The following is a 16798-nucleotide window of genomic DNA, read 5'->3' on the forward strand; positions in this document are numbered from 1 at the left end:
AGAGAAAGAGAGAGCTAAGGTGCAAAGAGAGAGAGGTGAGGTGGAAGAGGAAGAGGTTGGGTGGAGAGAGGTTGGGTGGAGAGAGGTGTGGTGGAGAGATGTTTTTTATTATTTTTATTTTAAACATATATTTGTAAGAAGGACAGTTAAAGGAATTTATAAAAAAAAAATGGTCATATTTGAATTTACGAAAAGAATGGACCATAAAAGAAGCTGGTCACAAAGTATGGGGCTGAAAAGAAAATAACTTTTTTTTTTTTTTTTTTTAATTAGATACTCTGGTATTTATTTTAGGTGGATTCTTTGGGCGCATAAAGAAAATTCTTCTGCAGTAGATGAAAATTGACTGGAAATCTAAATTTTTAGAAGAGTGGTGCAAGAACAAGTTTGGCAAGAGACAGGGGAAGAAAACCATTGCAATTGAATCAAAATATGTAATTGAGACCGGTTAATTTAAAGAAAGACCAAAGTGGAAGGAAAAAATGGGTTCACATGTGATCAATGTGAATGTTTAACTAAATGAATCATTTATGAATGTTGTACAAGTAGTGTGTGCCTTCAACAAAAAAAAAAAAAAAAGTAGTGTGTGCCTCCTTCATCAAAAAAAAAAAAAAAGTAGTGTGTGCCCCTTCAATTCTTTTCCTTTTATTGATTGTGCATCTAGCGGTTTGTGACAGTTGTAAACATTTGTTGGGAAGTTTCAAATGCGAAAAAAAAAAAAAGTCCAACAAAAAAAAAAAAAAGTTTCAAATGCGACCCCTACAAGTATTATAGGTGCCTTCTTCACTCACAAAACTTTCCCAAAATTGCCTTGGGTGCCCTTAACCCTTAAAGGGGGCGTCTTTAAAAATATCCCTTCTTTGTTTTGCTTGTAAAAGTTCCCATCCACTTATATTTCATTGGGTCGAGCCCGCGTTTGGGTTTCGGAAGCCCACGGGCTCTGAGGGACTCTGATGTATTCCGTTTTCTTTTTCGCCACCCCCAGGTTGGCAGGTGTTTCATTTCTCCATTTTCTTTTCTGAACCTCTAAATTTCGCCGGAGAAACTTCCATGGAAATCAAACGGTTTCGTTTCATGTAATTTCTCATTTTCATTGGATTAAACTCAATCAATTAGGTTTAGGTTGGGGATTTCTCGTCTTTTCAGATAATCTGTAATCAACAAGATGGGTACAAATTTACAATGTGTCGACGGAGTAATTGAAGAGATCATGAGAATTCACAGATCTTTACCAGTTAGACCAGATTTAGAAGAGGTAGAAGCAGCTAAAGATTTGATTTTGAATGTTGAAAAGGAAGAACAATCACGAATTGAAGCAATTACTATAAAACAACAGAAAAATAATTCTCAAGTTCCTGATGAACTTTTGTTTGTATTACAAGAGATGCAGAAGAATTTAGTGTTTTTTCATAGTAAAGAAGAGAAAAGAGAAGTGATGGGCCTAAAAGGTTACCCTAAAAGGTCTCCACCCGCAAGTATACGGGCGTCAAGTAATAAGTCCGGTAAGACCGGTTCGTTCCTCAGAGACTAAGTTAAACTAAAATCTAACCTTAAAACTATTGAGATTTAAAAATGGTTTAATGGAGGTTTAATAAAAATAAAACAAAAAAATAAATAAACAAAGAAATAAGTCGGTATTCAGAAAAAGGGAACCTAGGGTTTTCGAATCCGCCTTCCTAACAATTCTAAGGACAAATTAATTTTGGTCTAATTGGATAGTTCTTTATATAACTCAGGTTTTCAGTCCATGAACGGTCTAAAAACCCGGAAGATATTATCGTTAAAATAGTAAAAACTGTAATAAATTTATCGTTAGAATAATTATTATAACTTCATCTAAAACCCTAGATATAAAAGACTTAGCTACTCATGCTAAAAACGATAAATATTTAAAGTAATAGAAGAAAAAGAAGAAAGAAACTTACTTTTCTGCGCTTTTCCCACCAAACAGACCCTTAAGGAATTGATTTCCTTCTGTTTTTCCCGGAAATCTGCCAAACGCACCCTCTGGGAAAACGATTTTCTCGTCTTCCCGGAAACGGATTCCTTCTGGGAAAATTATTTTCTCATCTTCTCCAACTCTCTTTCTTTCTGTTTCTCTCTCTAATCTTTACTATCACTTGCTGTAATCTCTCTCTTCTTATGTATTCTATCTCTCTCTCACCAAGAAAACAGAAAACAATAAAAGATTAAGGAAAACAGATTGGATTAAAATAAACTGATTCTTTCTCTCTCTACAATCTCTTTCTCTTTCTCTGTTATCTCTCTCTCTCACTAAGAAAAAGAAACAGGAAGGTTCTCTTTCTCTGAATATCTCTCTCTCTTTCTCACTAAGAACAGAGTTAAACAAAGAAAAAACGAAAATCAAAAGTTAAGGTAGCTCTCGGTTCTCTCTCTCTCTCTCTATTGTTCTTCTTTACTTCCCAACCGTGGTGATCCTTCTCACTCTCTCTCTGATTTCTCTTTGTAGTTGAGCTCGAGAGGAGGATGATCCCCCAGCCGAGAGATCCCCAGTACCCTTCTCTGTTATTCTCTTTTATAGAACCAGCCGAAAACCTCCCATCGAATCCGAACAACCCTCTCGGTTGTTATCCTCCTATCTCTCTCTCTCTAAATTTTCTTCTTTAAACCGTGGTAAAACCGATCTCTCTCCTTTCTGTTTTGATATATCTCCTCCTCTTCCGGGTCTATCTCTGTTTTGATTCTCAACAAATATGTTCCTCCATCTCTCGGTTTCCCTCTCTAATTCAGTTTGAATATTGGTTTGAGAAGATAAGGGAGGAAGAGAGAATCACGTACGGGTTTGGCTGGTGAGAAGGGTCGATTCTGTGCTTCGCGAGACAGTTTAGTAAGTTGTATCCTTCCCTCCGATGTAGCCACGTGTTGTAAGCTAAGCTCAGCCGTTAGATGTAGTTGAAAACGCGACAGGAGTACGACACACCTTAGAGCGTGGTGTAAGGAATAATGCACCCCGGAAGATCCAGAGGTACCATAGTGTCTGACCGAAAAGAGCCCTCACTCCATAGAATGCACGCCACGTGTTTCGGGATGTCCTTTAATGACTTGATTTTAACTTAAACTTTGACCTTGAATATTTTCCTCAACCGGACTCCGATTCGACTTCCGTCTTCGCCTACGGGCTCGTCTTGGACTCTACTTTCCATTCGAACACTAATGTTGACCGAGAAGTCAGAATCAACAAATGACCAAAATGCCCCTAGTCTGTATTCTTTCCGACTTTATCCGTTTTGCACGCATAACTCTGTAAAAAGGTACCTGAACATAAAAGAGAGTAATTCGTGAGAGTAACTGCTCTAGAGAGACTAACTCGTCTAAATTAAGAGACTCAGATGGGACATTTCCATGTCTCATCAAACATCCCCAAACTTAGATTTTGCTAGTCCTCGAGCAAAACAGAAAAATAAAAGTAAACCCATTTCACCACTTTCGTAGGGACCCACGATTGCACTTAGCCCGTGCAACAAGCCGTTAAACCTCTTGGTTACCCAAGAGGACGAGTTTTGTCTCGTGAGGGTTTGCAGTGAATATACCCACAAAATTCAAGGATCAAAGATGCAAAAGGGTCTAAATATGATGTGTACTAAAAATGTTCATCCGGTAGATTTTCGAAAGTTAATAGAAATGAAATCTAAATCAATCGAACCATACAAATGCTAAAAATCTTTTCACTAGTAATCAAGACTCGAAGTGCACGTGACCAGCCAATATGAGTATCATTTCGGTTCTGAAAAGACAAGACCTCGATTACCATCTCGATACATTTCGCCTCGACTACTGCCTCACGGTCATACACTCAAAAATCAAAGTCACTCAAGAATGGTTCACTCTATGTGTTGGTATGAATATGAAGGAAAACTCAACACGCGAAAAAGATGGACAATAATTTTGTGGACGACTGATCTCAAAGAAGGAAACAACCACTAATATGGAATGGGGAAGCTAACCAACTCTTCTCACCTGATCTACTATCTAACAATGCTTCCTAGAGGTCGATAGACACTAATGATGATGTGACTAGAACTCCTGAGAACTCGACGTCTTCAAATCTTCAAGAACTACTTCAAGGGATAAACACTTTTTTTTTTCTTCCATTTTTCATTTTTTCATTTTTTTTTTTTTTTTTTTTTTTTTTTTTTTTTTTTTTTTTTTTTTTGCAACTGACTCTGGTAATAAAACTCAAGATACATAACATACTTTCTTCACATTATTCTTTCCTTGGGTAAAATTCTATTCACTTTGCTTCATGCCTTATTCTCAGGGTTCTAAATGATGAAGTTCCTATCTTCCTATAGTTGACACTGTTTTCAAGTTTCTCAGACTACAAGAAAAGGTTTGCATTCCTGATGACATCCCTAGTGGTTGTAAAATTTGAACTCAAGAGATCAACTGAGTTCTAATGAATACTGCGAGGTTGAGTAGCTCTTCATTCTACTCAGAATTAGCTCAGAAGAGATCACTCAAAACAAAAAGAAAGGCTCAGAATCTCACATGGGTTAAGTCTCCACTAATGATCGATTAAGTTGATCTCTTAGAAAAGTCTACTCTTCACCTATCTAATACTCACATGGCTAGTGCACAGACAACTTCAAGACTCAAAATTCGTGGAAAAACCCTTAGCAAAAGCATAGTACAACCAAGACTCTATAACTATTAACAAGAAAAAACAACTAGACTCGCGTTTTTAATCTATAAAAATTTTGAACCCTTTTGAATTTTTGAAATAAGGACTAAAAATTCAATCCCCATCCCCAAACTTAAACCGAACATTGTCCTCAATGTTCTGAAGACTATGCAAAAATAACAGGGTGAAGGGAGAAATATTACCCGATTCAGCGTCCTCTGCATGGGTTGCCTCCCAGAAAGCGCTAAGTTTAACGTCTTCAGCCAGACGAAACAGATGACTCGAACGAATAGAAAGAATTAACCTACTGGATTACAGATATGTGACTAACTGTAAACCAATAATCGAAACATCAGCGGGTCCACCCAAAACACAAAGTTTTCAGTGAACGATAGTCTCACATTTTTGTAACTTGGTGATAGTGTAAGTGAGACTATCAAGAAAGAAGGGCAATCCCCAAACTTAGATGACAATAAGGTCGTTAAGTTTGGCACCGCACTAGAGAGAGTACAGACCGGATAGAGTGGGTCTTCATATGGATGATCGACAGAGGGAGTGAGAGTTTCAAAATCTACACATGGTTTTGAGGGACAAAATACAAAGCAATCTAGAGGACTATCAATGACACCCGGACTTAAACTAGGGTTCTCTAAAACAGGTACTTCGGGTTCCTTCAATGGAGAAACCCTACTATCAGACTCACAATCCCTAGAAGTCGAGTTAGATAGTCCTTCTATAATTTCTTTTATCATGTTATCATCTGTGTCCCTAAAGAATTCTAAATCTTCGCCTAAATCAGGCGAGTCAATCCTCTCATTTAGCAAATTGGTCAACCATGATTCATCATCCTCAGTTGAGTCAAACGACTTCAAATCATCTTCAACTCTAGTGAACTCTTCATTATGGTCTGAAGGGATTTCAAGTTCGATACAATGAGAGGATATCTCAATATCGGGCTCCATCGTTTTTGAGATTTTAGTCTCAATAACGATGTTGTCGGGAGAACTATACTCCTCTAAAATTGTATCCTCGTCATCATAGTACACAGGATATTGTGGACCGTACTCTACATTCTCATGGTGATCTTCTTCTATAATACTAGTTGTTACTTCTTTTAGAGTTCTATAGGTATTGTCATTCTTTTCTTCTAAAGTCTGACAAAACTCGAAAGTACTCTTTTGAAGATCACTAACAGTTTCGGCCAACGAAGATGATCCTAAAGATGGAGAGTCAATAGTTTCACCGTTATCCCACTGAGGTTGAGACACGTGTGGAGCAGAAGATTCTCCATTAATCCTCCTTAGCGCACTCATAGACTCTTCATGAACCTTCTTTAACATACTCATTTCTTCGGCCAACGAAGATGATCCTAAAGATGGAGAGTCAACCTTTTCACCGTTATCCCACTGAGGTTGAGACACGTGTGGAGCATAAGACTCTCCATTAATCCTCCTTAGCGCACTCATTGACTCTTCATGAACCTTCTTTAACATACTCATTTCTTCGGCCAACGAAGGTGATGCTGGAGATGAAGGATCAATAGTTTCACCGTTATCCCATTGAGGTTGAGATACGTGTGAAGCATAAAATTCTTCGTTATAATGCATGTAAGAGTCATTAGTTTCAATGTTTTCCCATTGAGGTTGGGACACATTTGGAGCATAAGACTCTCTACTATAATGCATGTAAGATGATCTGTCAGGATATCTATAATATGGTTCATAACCTTCTTGAGGTTGATAATAATCCCTAGGACCATCATTATGCACATTGTATCTAGGATGACTAACACTATTCTGACCATTTGCTAAATACCACCATGGTAGATTTGAAGAACTCTCGTCCCTTCTGCCATTATGTTGGGACCACGATCTATCCATTTCTCATCAATTTTTTTTTTTTTTTTTTTTTTTTTTTTTTTTTTTTTTTTTTTTTTTTTTTTTTTTTTTGTTAAATCGAAAACCGGGGAAGCCCTACGAAGATCTTATAGGAAAGCAAACACAATCAGGCTGACTCCACCAAGCAACCTAAACAAAATCTAGACAATAGACAGGTTTGTCAGATTCACCCTACAAATCTAGACAGCTCCTACTTCTCCACAACACTTGAACTTTGACTGTTTATAAAGGTTACTCGACCAGAGTAGTCGGTAGACAATTCTCCAGGAAGACAACCAACGATGAACGTTGTGATAGCCGTCTTCCTTCGGCAAACGTTTCCTCTTCTCGAGGCGGCCTTTTTGACAAGAATTATTTACAAACTTTCCTCTGAGAATGCCTAGATAAAAGTCAATTTCCCGAGTTGTTTTTGAAGGGTCTTATGAGCTCGATACCTTAGGGGTTGATGTCTAAATAATATTTTAGCTTTTTAAGTGAGGTTTGGGTTCGTGAATGTTGTTACCTATGTGGGCAAGAGAACGGTGATGAAATCCGTTTCTTATCTTGTATCTGGGTTAGTGCCCTTACTAGAATGATTACACTAAACAGTTCGGTCACAGCAATTAAGCACACGAATTCACACCAAAAACCCACTGACAGGAGATTCGTGGGTGTTTAAGAAATTTACCTCCCGTTCAAGACGGGCGATGACCTTTGTAGATGACCCGCGAGTGTTCCGAGACTTCGTTTTGGTTTTTTTTTTTCGGTTACAATTTAGCCCTTTAAATTAGGGTCAAAACTAAAAAAATAAAAAATATAACTAGAAAGTCTAAAAAGTCTCTCTCTCACCAAAAAAAAATAAAAATAAAAATAAAAATAACAAAAAATGTAAATTCTTCTTCTTGAGCTCCTCTCCTTGTTGCGCCTTCTCCTTTGCTCCTTAGTGTTTTTTCTACACCAAAAACGGAAAAGCAAGTAAAAGTGTCCAAAAATATAAACTTACCAAAAAAAAATAGAAATAAAATTAGATTAAATTTAAACTAAGTCCCCGGCAGCGGCGCCAAAAACTTGATGGGCCTAAAAGGTTACCCTAAAAGGTCTCCACCCGCAAGTATACGGGCGTCAAGTAATAAGTCCGGTAAGACCGGTTCGTTCCTCAGAGACTAAGTTAAACTAAAATCTAACCTTAAAACTATTGAGATTTAAAAATGGTTTAATGGAGGTTTAATAAAAATAAAACAAAAAAATAAATAAACAAAGAAATAAGTCGGTATTCAGAAAAAGGGAACCTAGGGTTTTCGAATCCGCCTTCCTAACAATTCTAAGGACAAATTAATTTTGGTCTAATTGGATAGTTCTTTATATAACTCAGGTTTTCAGTCCATGAACGGTCTAAAAACCCGGAAGATATTATCGTTAAAATAGTAAAAACTGTAATAAATTTATCGTTAGAATAATTATTATAACTTCATCTAAAACCCTAGATATAAAAGACTTAGCTACTCATGCTAAAAACGATAAATATTTAAAGTAATAGAAGAAAAAGAAGAAAGAAACTTACTTTTCTGCGCTTTTCCCACCAAACAGACCCTTAAGGAATTGATTTCCTTCTGTTTTTCCCGGAAATCTGCCAAACGCACCCTCTGGGAAAACGATTTTCTCGTCTTCCCGGAAACGGATTCCTTCTGGGAAAATTATTTTCTCATCTTCTCCAACTCTCTTTCTTTCTGTTTCTCTCTCTAATCTTTACTATCACTTGCTGTAATCTCTCTCTTCTTATGTATTCTATCTCTCTCTCACCAAGAAAACAGAAAACAATAAAAGATTAAGGAAAACAGATTGGATTAAAATAAACTGATTCTTTCTCTCTCTACAATCTCTTTCTCTTTCTCTGTTATCTCTCTCTCTCACTAAGAAAAAGAAACAGGAAGGTTCTCTTTCTCTGAATATCTCTCTCTCTTTCTCACTAAGAACAGAGTTAAACAAAGAAAAAACGAAAATCAAAAGTTAAGGTAGCTCTCGGTTCTCTCTCTCTCTCTCTATTGTTCTTCTTTACTTCCCAACCGTGGTGATCCTTCTCACTCTCTCTCTGATTTCTCTTTGTAGTTGAGCTCGAGAGGAGGATGATCCCCCAGCCGAGAGATCCCCAGTACCCTTCTCTGTTATTCTCTTTTATAGAACCAGCCGAAAACCTCCCATCGAATCCGAACAACCCTCTCGGTTGTTATCCTCCTATCTCTCTCTCTCTAAATTTTCTTCTTTAAACCGTGGTAAAACCGATCTCTCTCCTTTCTGTTTTGATATATCTCCTCCTCTTCCGGGTCTATCTCTGTTTTGATTCTCAACAAATATGTTCCTCCATCTCTCGGTTTCCCTCTCTAATTCAGTTTGAATATTGGTTTGAGAAGATAAGGGAGGAAGAGAGAATCACGTACGGGTTTGGCTGGTGAGAAGGGTCGATTCTGTGCTTCGCGAGACAGTTTAGTAAGTTGTATCCTTCCCTCCGATGTAGCCACGTGTTGTAAGCTAAGCTCAGCCGTTAGATGTAGTTGAAAACGCGACAGGAGTACGACACACCTTAGAGCGTGGTGTAAGGAATAATGCACCCCGGAAGATCCAGAGGTACCATAGTGTCTGACCGAAAAGAGCCCTCACTCCATAGAATGCACGCCACGTGTTTCGGGATGTCCTTTAATGACTTGATTTTAACTTAAACTTTGACCTTGAATATTTTCCTCAACCGGACTCCGATTCGACTTCCGTCTTCGCCTACGGGCTCGTCTTGGACTCTACTTTCCATTCGAACACTAATGTTGACCGAGAAGTCAGAATCAACAAATGACCAAAATGCCCCTAGTCTGTATTCTTTCCGACTTTATCCGTTTTGCACGCATAACTCTGTAAAAAGGTACCTGAACATAAAAGAGAGTAATTCGTGAGAGTAACTGCTCTAGAGAGACTAACTCGTCTAAATTAAGAGACTCAGATGGGACATTTCCATGTCTCATCAAGAAGCATTAAAACTTCTTGACCTAGAAATTGTTCATTCTCTATTCGACGATTTTCTTCAAAGAGCATCACAATGTGTCTCGACTTCCACCGGATTTTCGCCTTCTTCATCTTCTTCCTCGTCGGTTTCCCAAAGGTTCTCTAATCTTGACGATAGTTATGCTTTGAAAGGGAAGGGTATTCTTTCTTACTCCGATGGGTTAGGGTTGGGGGTTCGATCCCCTGTTCCACAAATTGTTGATTCCTCTCTTAAACCTGCTATAATTTCAGGTCAGTTTCAATCAATCCCCTATTATGATATTAATTGGTTTACTCGATTCAAAATTGCTGATTAAGTCAAAAGATTCTAAAAATTTGAGCTTAGTTTAGTATTATAATAATTTCGTTTTGTTTTTTTCTTGCTTGATTAGTATTGTTAGATTAATTAGAAAATCTTACCATAATTGGTTTCCACTTGTGTTCTGTTTGAATTGGTTGGAATAGGTCAAGGTGGTGAGAAATTGAGTCTGATAAAACTTGCTAGTTTAATTGAGGTCTCATTGAAGAAAGGAGCGAAAGATATCGACCTTCAAAACAAATTAATGGATCAAATAGAATGGTTACCCGATTCAATCGGCAAGTTATCAGGTTTGATAACTCTCGATTTGTCTGAGAATCGACTTACTGTCTTACCCACAAAAATTGGAGGTCTTTCTTCTTTAACCAGATTGGATTTGCACTCGAATAGAATCATACAACTTCCTGATACCATTGGAGATCTTTTCAGTTTGGTTTTTCTTGATTTAAGAGGGAACCAGTTAACATCTGTTCCTCCCACTCTATGTAAATTATCACGTCTTGAAGAGATTGATCTTAGCTCAAACAGGATGCAATCACTCCCTGAATCGATTGGGAATCTCGTAAGCTTGAAGAAGTTGAATGTTGAAACTAATGATATCGATGAATTACCACATACTATTGGTCATTGTTCTTCACTTGTTGAGCTCCGAGCCGATTATAATAGGCTCAAAGCCCTTCCAGAAGCCGTGGGAAGGATAGAGTCGTTAGAGATTTTGACTATAAGGTACAATAACATCAAACAACTGCCGACTACAATGGCATCTATGTCGAAACTAAAAGAGCTCGACATTAGCTTCAATGAGTTGGAATCTGTGCCGGAGAGTTTGTGCTTTGCTACTTCACTATTAAAACTCAATGTAGGAAACAATTTCGCTGATTTGAGATCCTTACCAAGATCTATTGGGAATCTTGAGATGTTGGAAGAGTTGGATATCGGCAATAATCAGATTCGCGTACTTCCAGACTCATTCGGTATCCTATCACGTTTACGAGTTCTTCATGCGGGACAAAATCCTCTAGAAGTGCCGCCAAGATACATTGTTGAAAAGGGTGCACAAGTAAAAATACCCTTTCTTTTTACGCAGATTTGAGTTTAGTATATTTCCTATTTTGAAAACTAATGAAGTTACTGGCTTTTCAGGCTGTTGTTCAGTACATGGCTGAAAGTGTTGCTAACCGTGATATCAAGTTACAACCAGTTAGGCAAAAAAAGAATTGGGCACAGTTTTGCTTTTTTTCAAAGTCTAACAAGAGAAAGGTTGATCGCTTAGAATGTGTCGAAGCTATTTGAAATCCATACACAGGTAGGGAAAAAAGGATCGCTTAGAGTATGTAAGTAAGTTTTCCCTTTCTGTTTATTTCCATCTGTATAATTCTTTACTTCAATCGTTATATACGTATATGGTATATAATCTTGTTTATGAAGTTTCTTACAGAACCTAACTATAAAAGGATCCATCACTTCCCAGGATACTGTTTTTCTTAAGACTTGTTGAGAAAAAGCATCCGAAACATGAGTTGTTCTGTACTTCTGTACAATAGTTTGATAAAATCGCAAGTTTCTCCATTATTTGGGCCAACATTACTAAGTATTAGGTGCCCTTCAGGTTCTATTGACTTCAAACACATTAACTATATTTAGTTAGCTTTTTTTGCAGAGGAATTCAGCTTGTGCAGAGACAAACAATATCAACATCCGAAGGGCTCGGCGACAGATAATGTACTTACCGCTGTTCCTTACTTGATTCTGGTTCACATGATTTGTTCTTTTACACATCTTTTGTAATGTTTTTCGGACTCGAAAGATACGACATGTTCACACGTCAGGCAGAAAAAAGAAATGAGAGGAAATATATGGATGAGGGAATGTCAATTTTGTACTTCAGGAAGTAGGTGATTGTTATCTTCTATACTAGTACATTTAAGAACTTGATTCTCCTCTCTTAAATATATATAGAATTATAGATTATACCAGTTTTTACCATTTCTTCATTACTTCAATGAACTTTCAGTTCTCTTTTTCTTGGCAAATATATTGAGGAATTTCATTTTCAAGTACAAATTGTGTGAGAGAGAATTGGAATTTGCTACAAGATGAATATTAGGAGTTCGGAATGTGGTTGGGTGGACATTGAGTCCAAAACCAGAATTGATTCTATGACGAAGTACTATAGAATCCCGACTTAGGTATGTGGTCTGGATTTAGAAGGAGAAAGTGAGAGTACTCTCCATAAATCCTACACGTCTCCGGTCTCAATTCTGCCGGGACAGCGCTTGGCGGTTGGGCAGACTATCACAATGGTAATTGATCAGTTTCACTATAAAAAAAAAAAAGAACATGGTTTTGGAAGTGGGTGATCTATTATAAACATTTGACAACTCATACTGGACAATATTATGAAGTAATGATACATAGAACATGAAATTCGTAAAATACAAATGAATATTCTATCGCCCTAGTGAGAGCAAGTTCTCAACAATGAGCAAAACAAAGAGCTTCTTCACATATTGAAAAAATGTACTAAATCAACACCCATTTCAGCAACAAATAGGCATGGGTGGTGGGTATCAGCTAAAAGTGGTTGATGAAAATCCATCCCTGGGGGCATATGATTTCCGCCTAAGTTGCTGTTATACGAACAGTTAGTCGAAGTTTGTCTGTACAGATATTAGGTTCCAATAAGAGAATTGCTACAGGACTCAATCGTTCACCACCAACAACTTATCTGAATCTCAACTTGTTGTACAGAAACAATCAAGGTTTAGCGACCTCCTCCAGCTGCTCGAGGTGAATCTCTTCTGCTGCTGCTGGTGGTCAATTTCATACTATTACGCATGGTTCGCCTCCCTAATGCTCCTCCTCCACTCCCTTTCGTCATCATTGCCACAAACTCACCATAGTCTATCCTTCCATCCTGTATCGGAACCACCCATCACAACAAAACCGAAAATTAGCTTAAATCAAACTGAAAAACCAACTTTAGGAAAGGCTCCCAAACTTACATTATCTTGATCGACTTCTTTGATAATATCATCAAGAACAACATCTGTCATGTTATGTTCTATGCAGGCATGTTGGAGTTCGTCAATGGTAATATAACCACTACCATCTTTGTCGAAGTATGAGAACGCAGCTACTAAATGTTCTTCCCTTTCTAGCTTGTTAAGATGAACCGTTGCTGCGATAAATTCACCGTAGTCGATGGTCCCACTATTGTCCACATCCGCCTAAAAGACACAAATAACTAGTTCATTTTCTGAAGGTATGTACCAAAAAATGGAATAAATTTATAAAATAATCGATACGTAAAGATAAAAACAACATCTGGGTCTTAAATTTGTATTAATTGGAAGAAATATATGCATATCTTACAGCATCCATAAGATCACGGATCTCAGACTCCTTCAAGGTGGAGCCGTATCTTCTCAAACCAGCTTTAAGTTCATCGAATGTGATGGCACCACTGTTGTCAGTATCCATTGCCTTAAACATCTCTTTTAGACCAGCAATCTCCTCCTCAGACAAACTTTCAGCTATTACCTGTAATAGACATACACATAGATTCTTCACATGAATCCCCAAATTCTGACCATAACAAAGAATATACCAAGAAAAATATACTAAAAAGAAGCTATATAAACAAAGAAAGGAACTCGTTGATTCCATAAAACAATTAAGGCAGAAACCATTAAACTCACCCGTAAAGCCATCTTCTTCAACTTATTCATAGCCGAGAATTGTTTAAGACGAGAAAGCACTGCTGGATCCAATGCACGGTCAGGAGCAACTCCATTTTCACAAATCCAAGGATGGCCTGAGATTGACATTGAAGGAAAAAAGGAAAATATCAATTGATGGTAATAGAACTTCGCGAAAAAAAACTATATTAAATAGAAGAAGTGTCATCCTTCCTACTTGGGCTTCACGAAGGAATATGAGGATGATATATCAACTACGAATATTCTAATAACTAAGGTCACACACAAACAAAAATATTGAGAAGTCTGACAGTTGTTAATTTGCACTAATAACCAACATTGACGTGTTTGAATAGATATAGCATGCCAAATAGGTAACATACATAGCACTTCATGAGCAGTCAAGCGATCTTGAGGCTGAGAACAGAGCATCTTCTGGATAAGATCCTTGGCACTGTCTGAGATTACAGGCCATGGGTCAGAATCAAAGTCAATCACTCCCTTCAGCACCGCATCAAATATTCCTTGCTGTGTTTCTGAAGAATTCGACGAACAAGTAAACTTTTAGAACCCAAACCAAGCATCCCTTTCCTGTAATCGGTAAGAAAAGATAAATATGGATATAAAAGGTTTACACATACCTGCCCAAAAAGGTGGCACACCACTCAACAATATATACAATATGACCCCAGCCGTCCACACATCTGCTTCTGGGCCATAATGCTTACAGAGTACCTCGGGAGCAACATAATACGGGCTCCCTACCACATCGCTGAATATCTGACCTGGAATTATCGAGTTTCAAATACAAGTTACGTCACCGTTACAGGTCACGATTCACTATTCCCTAAAGTAGTCTTGATTCAGATTTATTTATGTGAGATCTCACCCTAAAGAAACATATACTACTACTACCTATGACATCCTCGAATCGCTTTTCGATACAATTTTGAACACTAAATCCTAATCTTTTTGACTCCTAAACATTCATCTAGCCGAAGGAAAGGGATAAGCAGGAAACGGTAAAAAGATATTAATTATTGTTTAATACCTGGTTTGAAGAAAACAGAAAGTCCAAAATCAATGGCTTTGAGAGAGAAATCATCATCCTGATTAAGGAGCAAGAAATTCTCTGGTTTCAAATCTCTGTGCATAACGCCAAGAGAATGACACGACTCAACAACCCCAACAATAATTCTAGTCAACTCAGCTGCTTTCCTCTCACTGTAATGACCCCTCTTAATGATTCTATCAAACAATTCACCCCCACTACACAACTCCATCACTATGTGAACATATAACGAATCTTCATAAGCGCCTTTAATCGCCACAATATTACTGTGACCAGAAAGATGGTGCATTATCTGAATCTCCCTCCTAATATCATCCAAATCCTCTTTTGAAACCAATTTCCTCTTAGCTATCGATTTACAAGCGTACTCGTTACGGGTGGTATGTTCTGTGACCAAATAAGTAGTGCCGAATTGGCCTTGTCCTAATTTACGACCAAATCCGTAATGAGTACGAATATTGGGAGTTTTTCGGCCTAATACATAACAATCCTCATTGTCTACAGAACCACCTCCTTTCCTCATGTTGGTGGTGTTTTTTTTGGTAGGGCTGCTAAAATGAGTATCTCTCTTAGAAGAAGTAGGGGTTGTTTCCCTAGAGATAAACTGTGCAATTATATGATGATGGGTATTTGGTGGTGGGGAGGAGTTATCAGAATTGTTATTAGTATGATGATCACAAGTATGCCAGGTTAAATCTTGGGGCTCATTATAGCCCTGAAAATGTTTTCTTCCGAAAGACCCACGGCATGAATTGCCCATGAAACAATGGGGATTGATTAATTCTATACTCTATAACAATCTTTATCTAATACCCAGACTTTCTCCCTCCTTATTCATCAAAACAAAAAATACCCAGACTTTTTTTTTTTAAAACCAGATATCATTATCATCATCTAATCTAATTAATAAAGAAAAACAAAATTGTTGTAAGCATTGAAGAAGGGAATAAAGAGAGGGAGAATGGTGGTGGTGAAATCTAAAATGGTAAAAAAGAGGGTCTTTCTTTCATGAGAGTGATGGGGCAAAAAAGAAAAGATGATTACCCCATATTCTTCTCCTTGGTTGTAGTGATGAGATTGGCTGAATTGCTTATATATAGTAAGGGCTTTTGGATTTAATATACACCATCCAGATATATAGAAAGAGAGAAGTTGGTACATTCATGCTTTTGCAAAAATTGACCAGAGGATTTGTCGGAGAAGGTAGTTTATTAGAGGGAGAGATGAGATACTGATCCAAGAACAAAAAAGAAAAGGAGAGGATCAGAGGGAATGGATGAACTTGTCCACGTTATGACCAAAAGTTTCAAATTCATAAACATCAACTAAAAAAGTTTGTCCACTATCAAATTTGGGAGGTCCCTGAATCCAGAGATGTTACAAGTGAAAATGTATCGATTATCGATTTTATGTTAATAACATTTAGGGTTATTTTTATGCCCCTTGTAGCGTAGTAGTCGATTATCTTTAAGACAATTTCACGGTACGTGTTCATAAGGCATGGACATTTCTATTTTATACAATTTTGCTAATGAGCAGTAACCCAAGTGAAGCAATTTGACCAATTTTGAACAAGTCTTTTTCTTTATCTTCTTCTCTTTTCCTTTGCACAAGTATGGAAGAGAGAGACAGAAGTACATATGTGGGAGGAGAGAAATGAAGGGGAAGGGGAAGAAGAAAGATAAAGTTACTCGGCAGCGTTTGACCGGTTGACCATTCCCCTGCGACAAGTCAATTTCATGAGTTTTTAAGAAGTGAAATGTAATGAGGAAAGTTGTTGTAAAAGAAATTGGCGAAAAAAAAGAAGAGAAAATTAGAAGCTATAGTTGAGTGAGGAATATAAATTCCAGGGGTCATCTTGGGAAGGTAGTCAACTTCTGATCACCATCTTGGTGAGTAGGTTGTATCTAGGGGGCGAAATGAATTACCTAAAATAAATTTTTCTTTTATGTCTTTACATTATGCCTCTGATTTTCCACCAATTTTTTTTAAGTACGAAGTCTTTGAAGATAAAGTACAAACTTCACTATAAGTTGGCTTTATATAAATCCGGACGGTATAAGGGAACACAAGACAATCAAGCGATAATGAATGTTCGTGGAAGAAAGGGAGCAATTGATGTTGTCGTTAACTCCAAATGTTGATGACATAAACTGTTAC

General features: G+C 37.5%; 2 protein-coding genes across 4 annotated transcripts; one reads left to right on the forward strand and one right to left on the reverse strand.

Moving 5' to 3' along the window:
* The first annotated feature begins 969 nt into the window (after window positions 1-969).
* On the forward strand, window positions 970-11851 carry LOC147533904 (uncharacterized). Of its 3 annotated transcripts, none has more exons than XM_086650445.1 (5): window positions 970-1432; window positions 9532-9798; window positions 10012-10925; window positions 11009-11199; window positions 11526-11851. In XM_086650445.1, the coding sequence occupies exons 3-4, from the start codon at window positions 10110-10112 to the stop codon at window positions 11156-11158; spliced, it is 966 nt and encodes a 321-aa protein (XP_086506571.1). In that variant the 5' UTR covers window positions 970-1432; window positions 9532-9798; window positions 10012-10109; the 3' UTR covers window positions 11159-11199; window positions 11526-11851. The 3 variants fall into 3 exon arrangements, with proteins under 3 accessions (XP_086506571.1, XP_086506570.1, XP_086506572.1); XM_086650444.1 differs by having other exon boundaries at window positions 11009-11195; XM_086650446.1 differs by having other exon boundaries at window positions 11009-11171.
* A 358-nt stretch (window positions 11852-12209) lies between these two features.
* LOC147533905 (calcium-dependent protein kinase 26-like) lies at window positions 12210-16125 on the reverse strand. The gene is made up of 7 exons (XM_086646826.1): window positions 14618-16125; window positions 14208-14351; window positions 13950-14102; window positions 13567-13682; window positions 13241-13408; window positions 12871-13095; window positions 12210-12782 (listed from the first exon to the last, which is right to left on the reverse strand). The coding sequence occupies exons 1-7, from the start codon at window positions 15396-15398 to the stop codon at window positions 12630-12632; spliced, it is 1740 nt and encodes a 579-aa protein (XP_086502952.1). The 5' UTR covers window positions 15399-16125; the 3' UTR covers window positions 12210-12629.
* Window positions 16126-16798: the final 673 nt, after the last annotated feature.

Source organism: Eschscholzia californica, unplaced genomic scaffold (assembly GCF_041429995.1).
Source record: "Eschscholzia californica isolate CP2 unplaced genomic scaffold, dmEscCali1.0.p SCAF_6, whole genome shotgun sequence".
NCBI lineage: Eukaryota > Viridiplantae > Streptophyta > Magnoliopsida > Ranunculales > Papaveraceae > Eschscholzia > Eschscholzia californica.

Bases quoted from the DNA above. Each gene is read 5' to 3' on its own strand.
- LOC147533904 (XM_086650445.1), top strand. From the start codon at position 10,110: ATGGATCAAATAGAATGGTTACCCGATTCAATCGGCAAGTTATCAGGT. The intron at 10,926-11,008 runs GTAAAAATACCC...CTGGCTTTTCAG, and splicing joins TTGTTGAAAAGGGTGCACAA to GCTGTTGTTCAGTACATGGC.
- LOC147533905 (XM_086646826.1), bottom strand. From the start codon at position 15,398: ATGGGCAATTCATGCCGTGGGTCTTTCGGAAGAAAACATTTTCAGGGC. The intron at 13,683-13,949 runs GTATGTTACCTA...TGTCAATCTCAG, and splicing joins GACTGCTCATGAAGTGCTAT to GCCATCCTTGGATTTGTGAA. The intron at 13,096-13,240 runs GTAAGATATGCA...TGTGTCTTTTAG, and splicing joins TCCGTGATCTTATGGATGCT to GCGGATGTGGACAATAGTGG.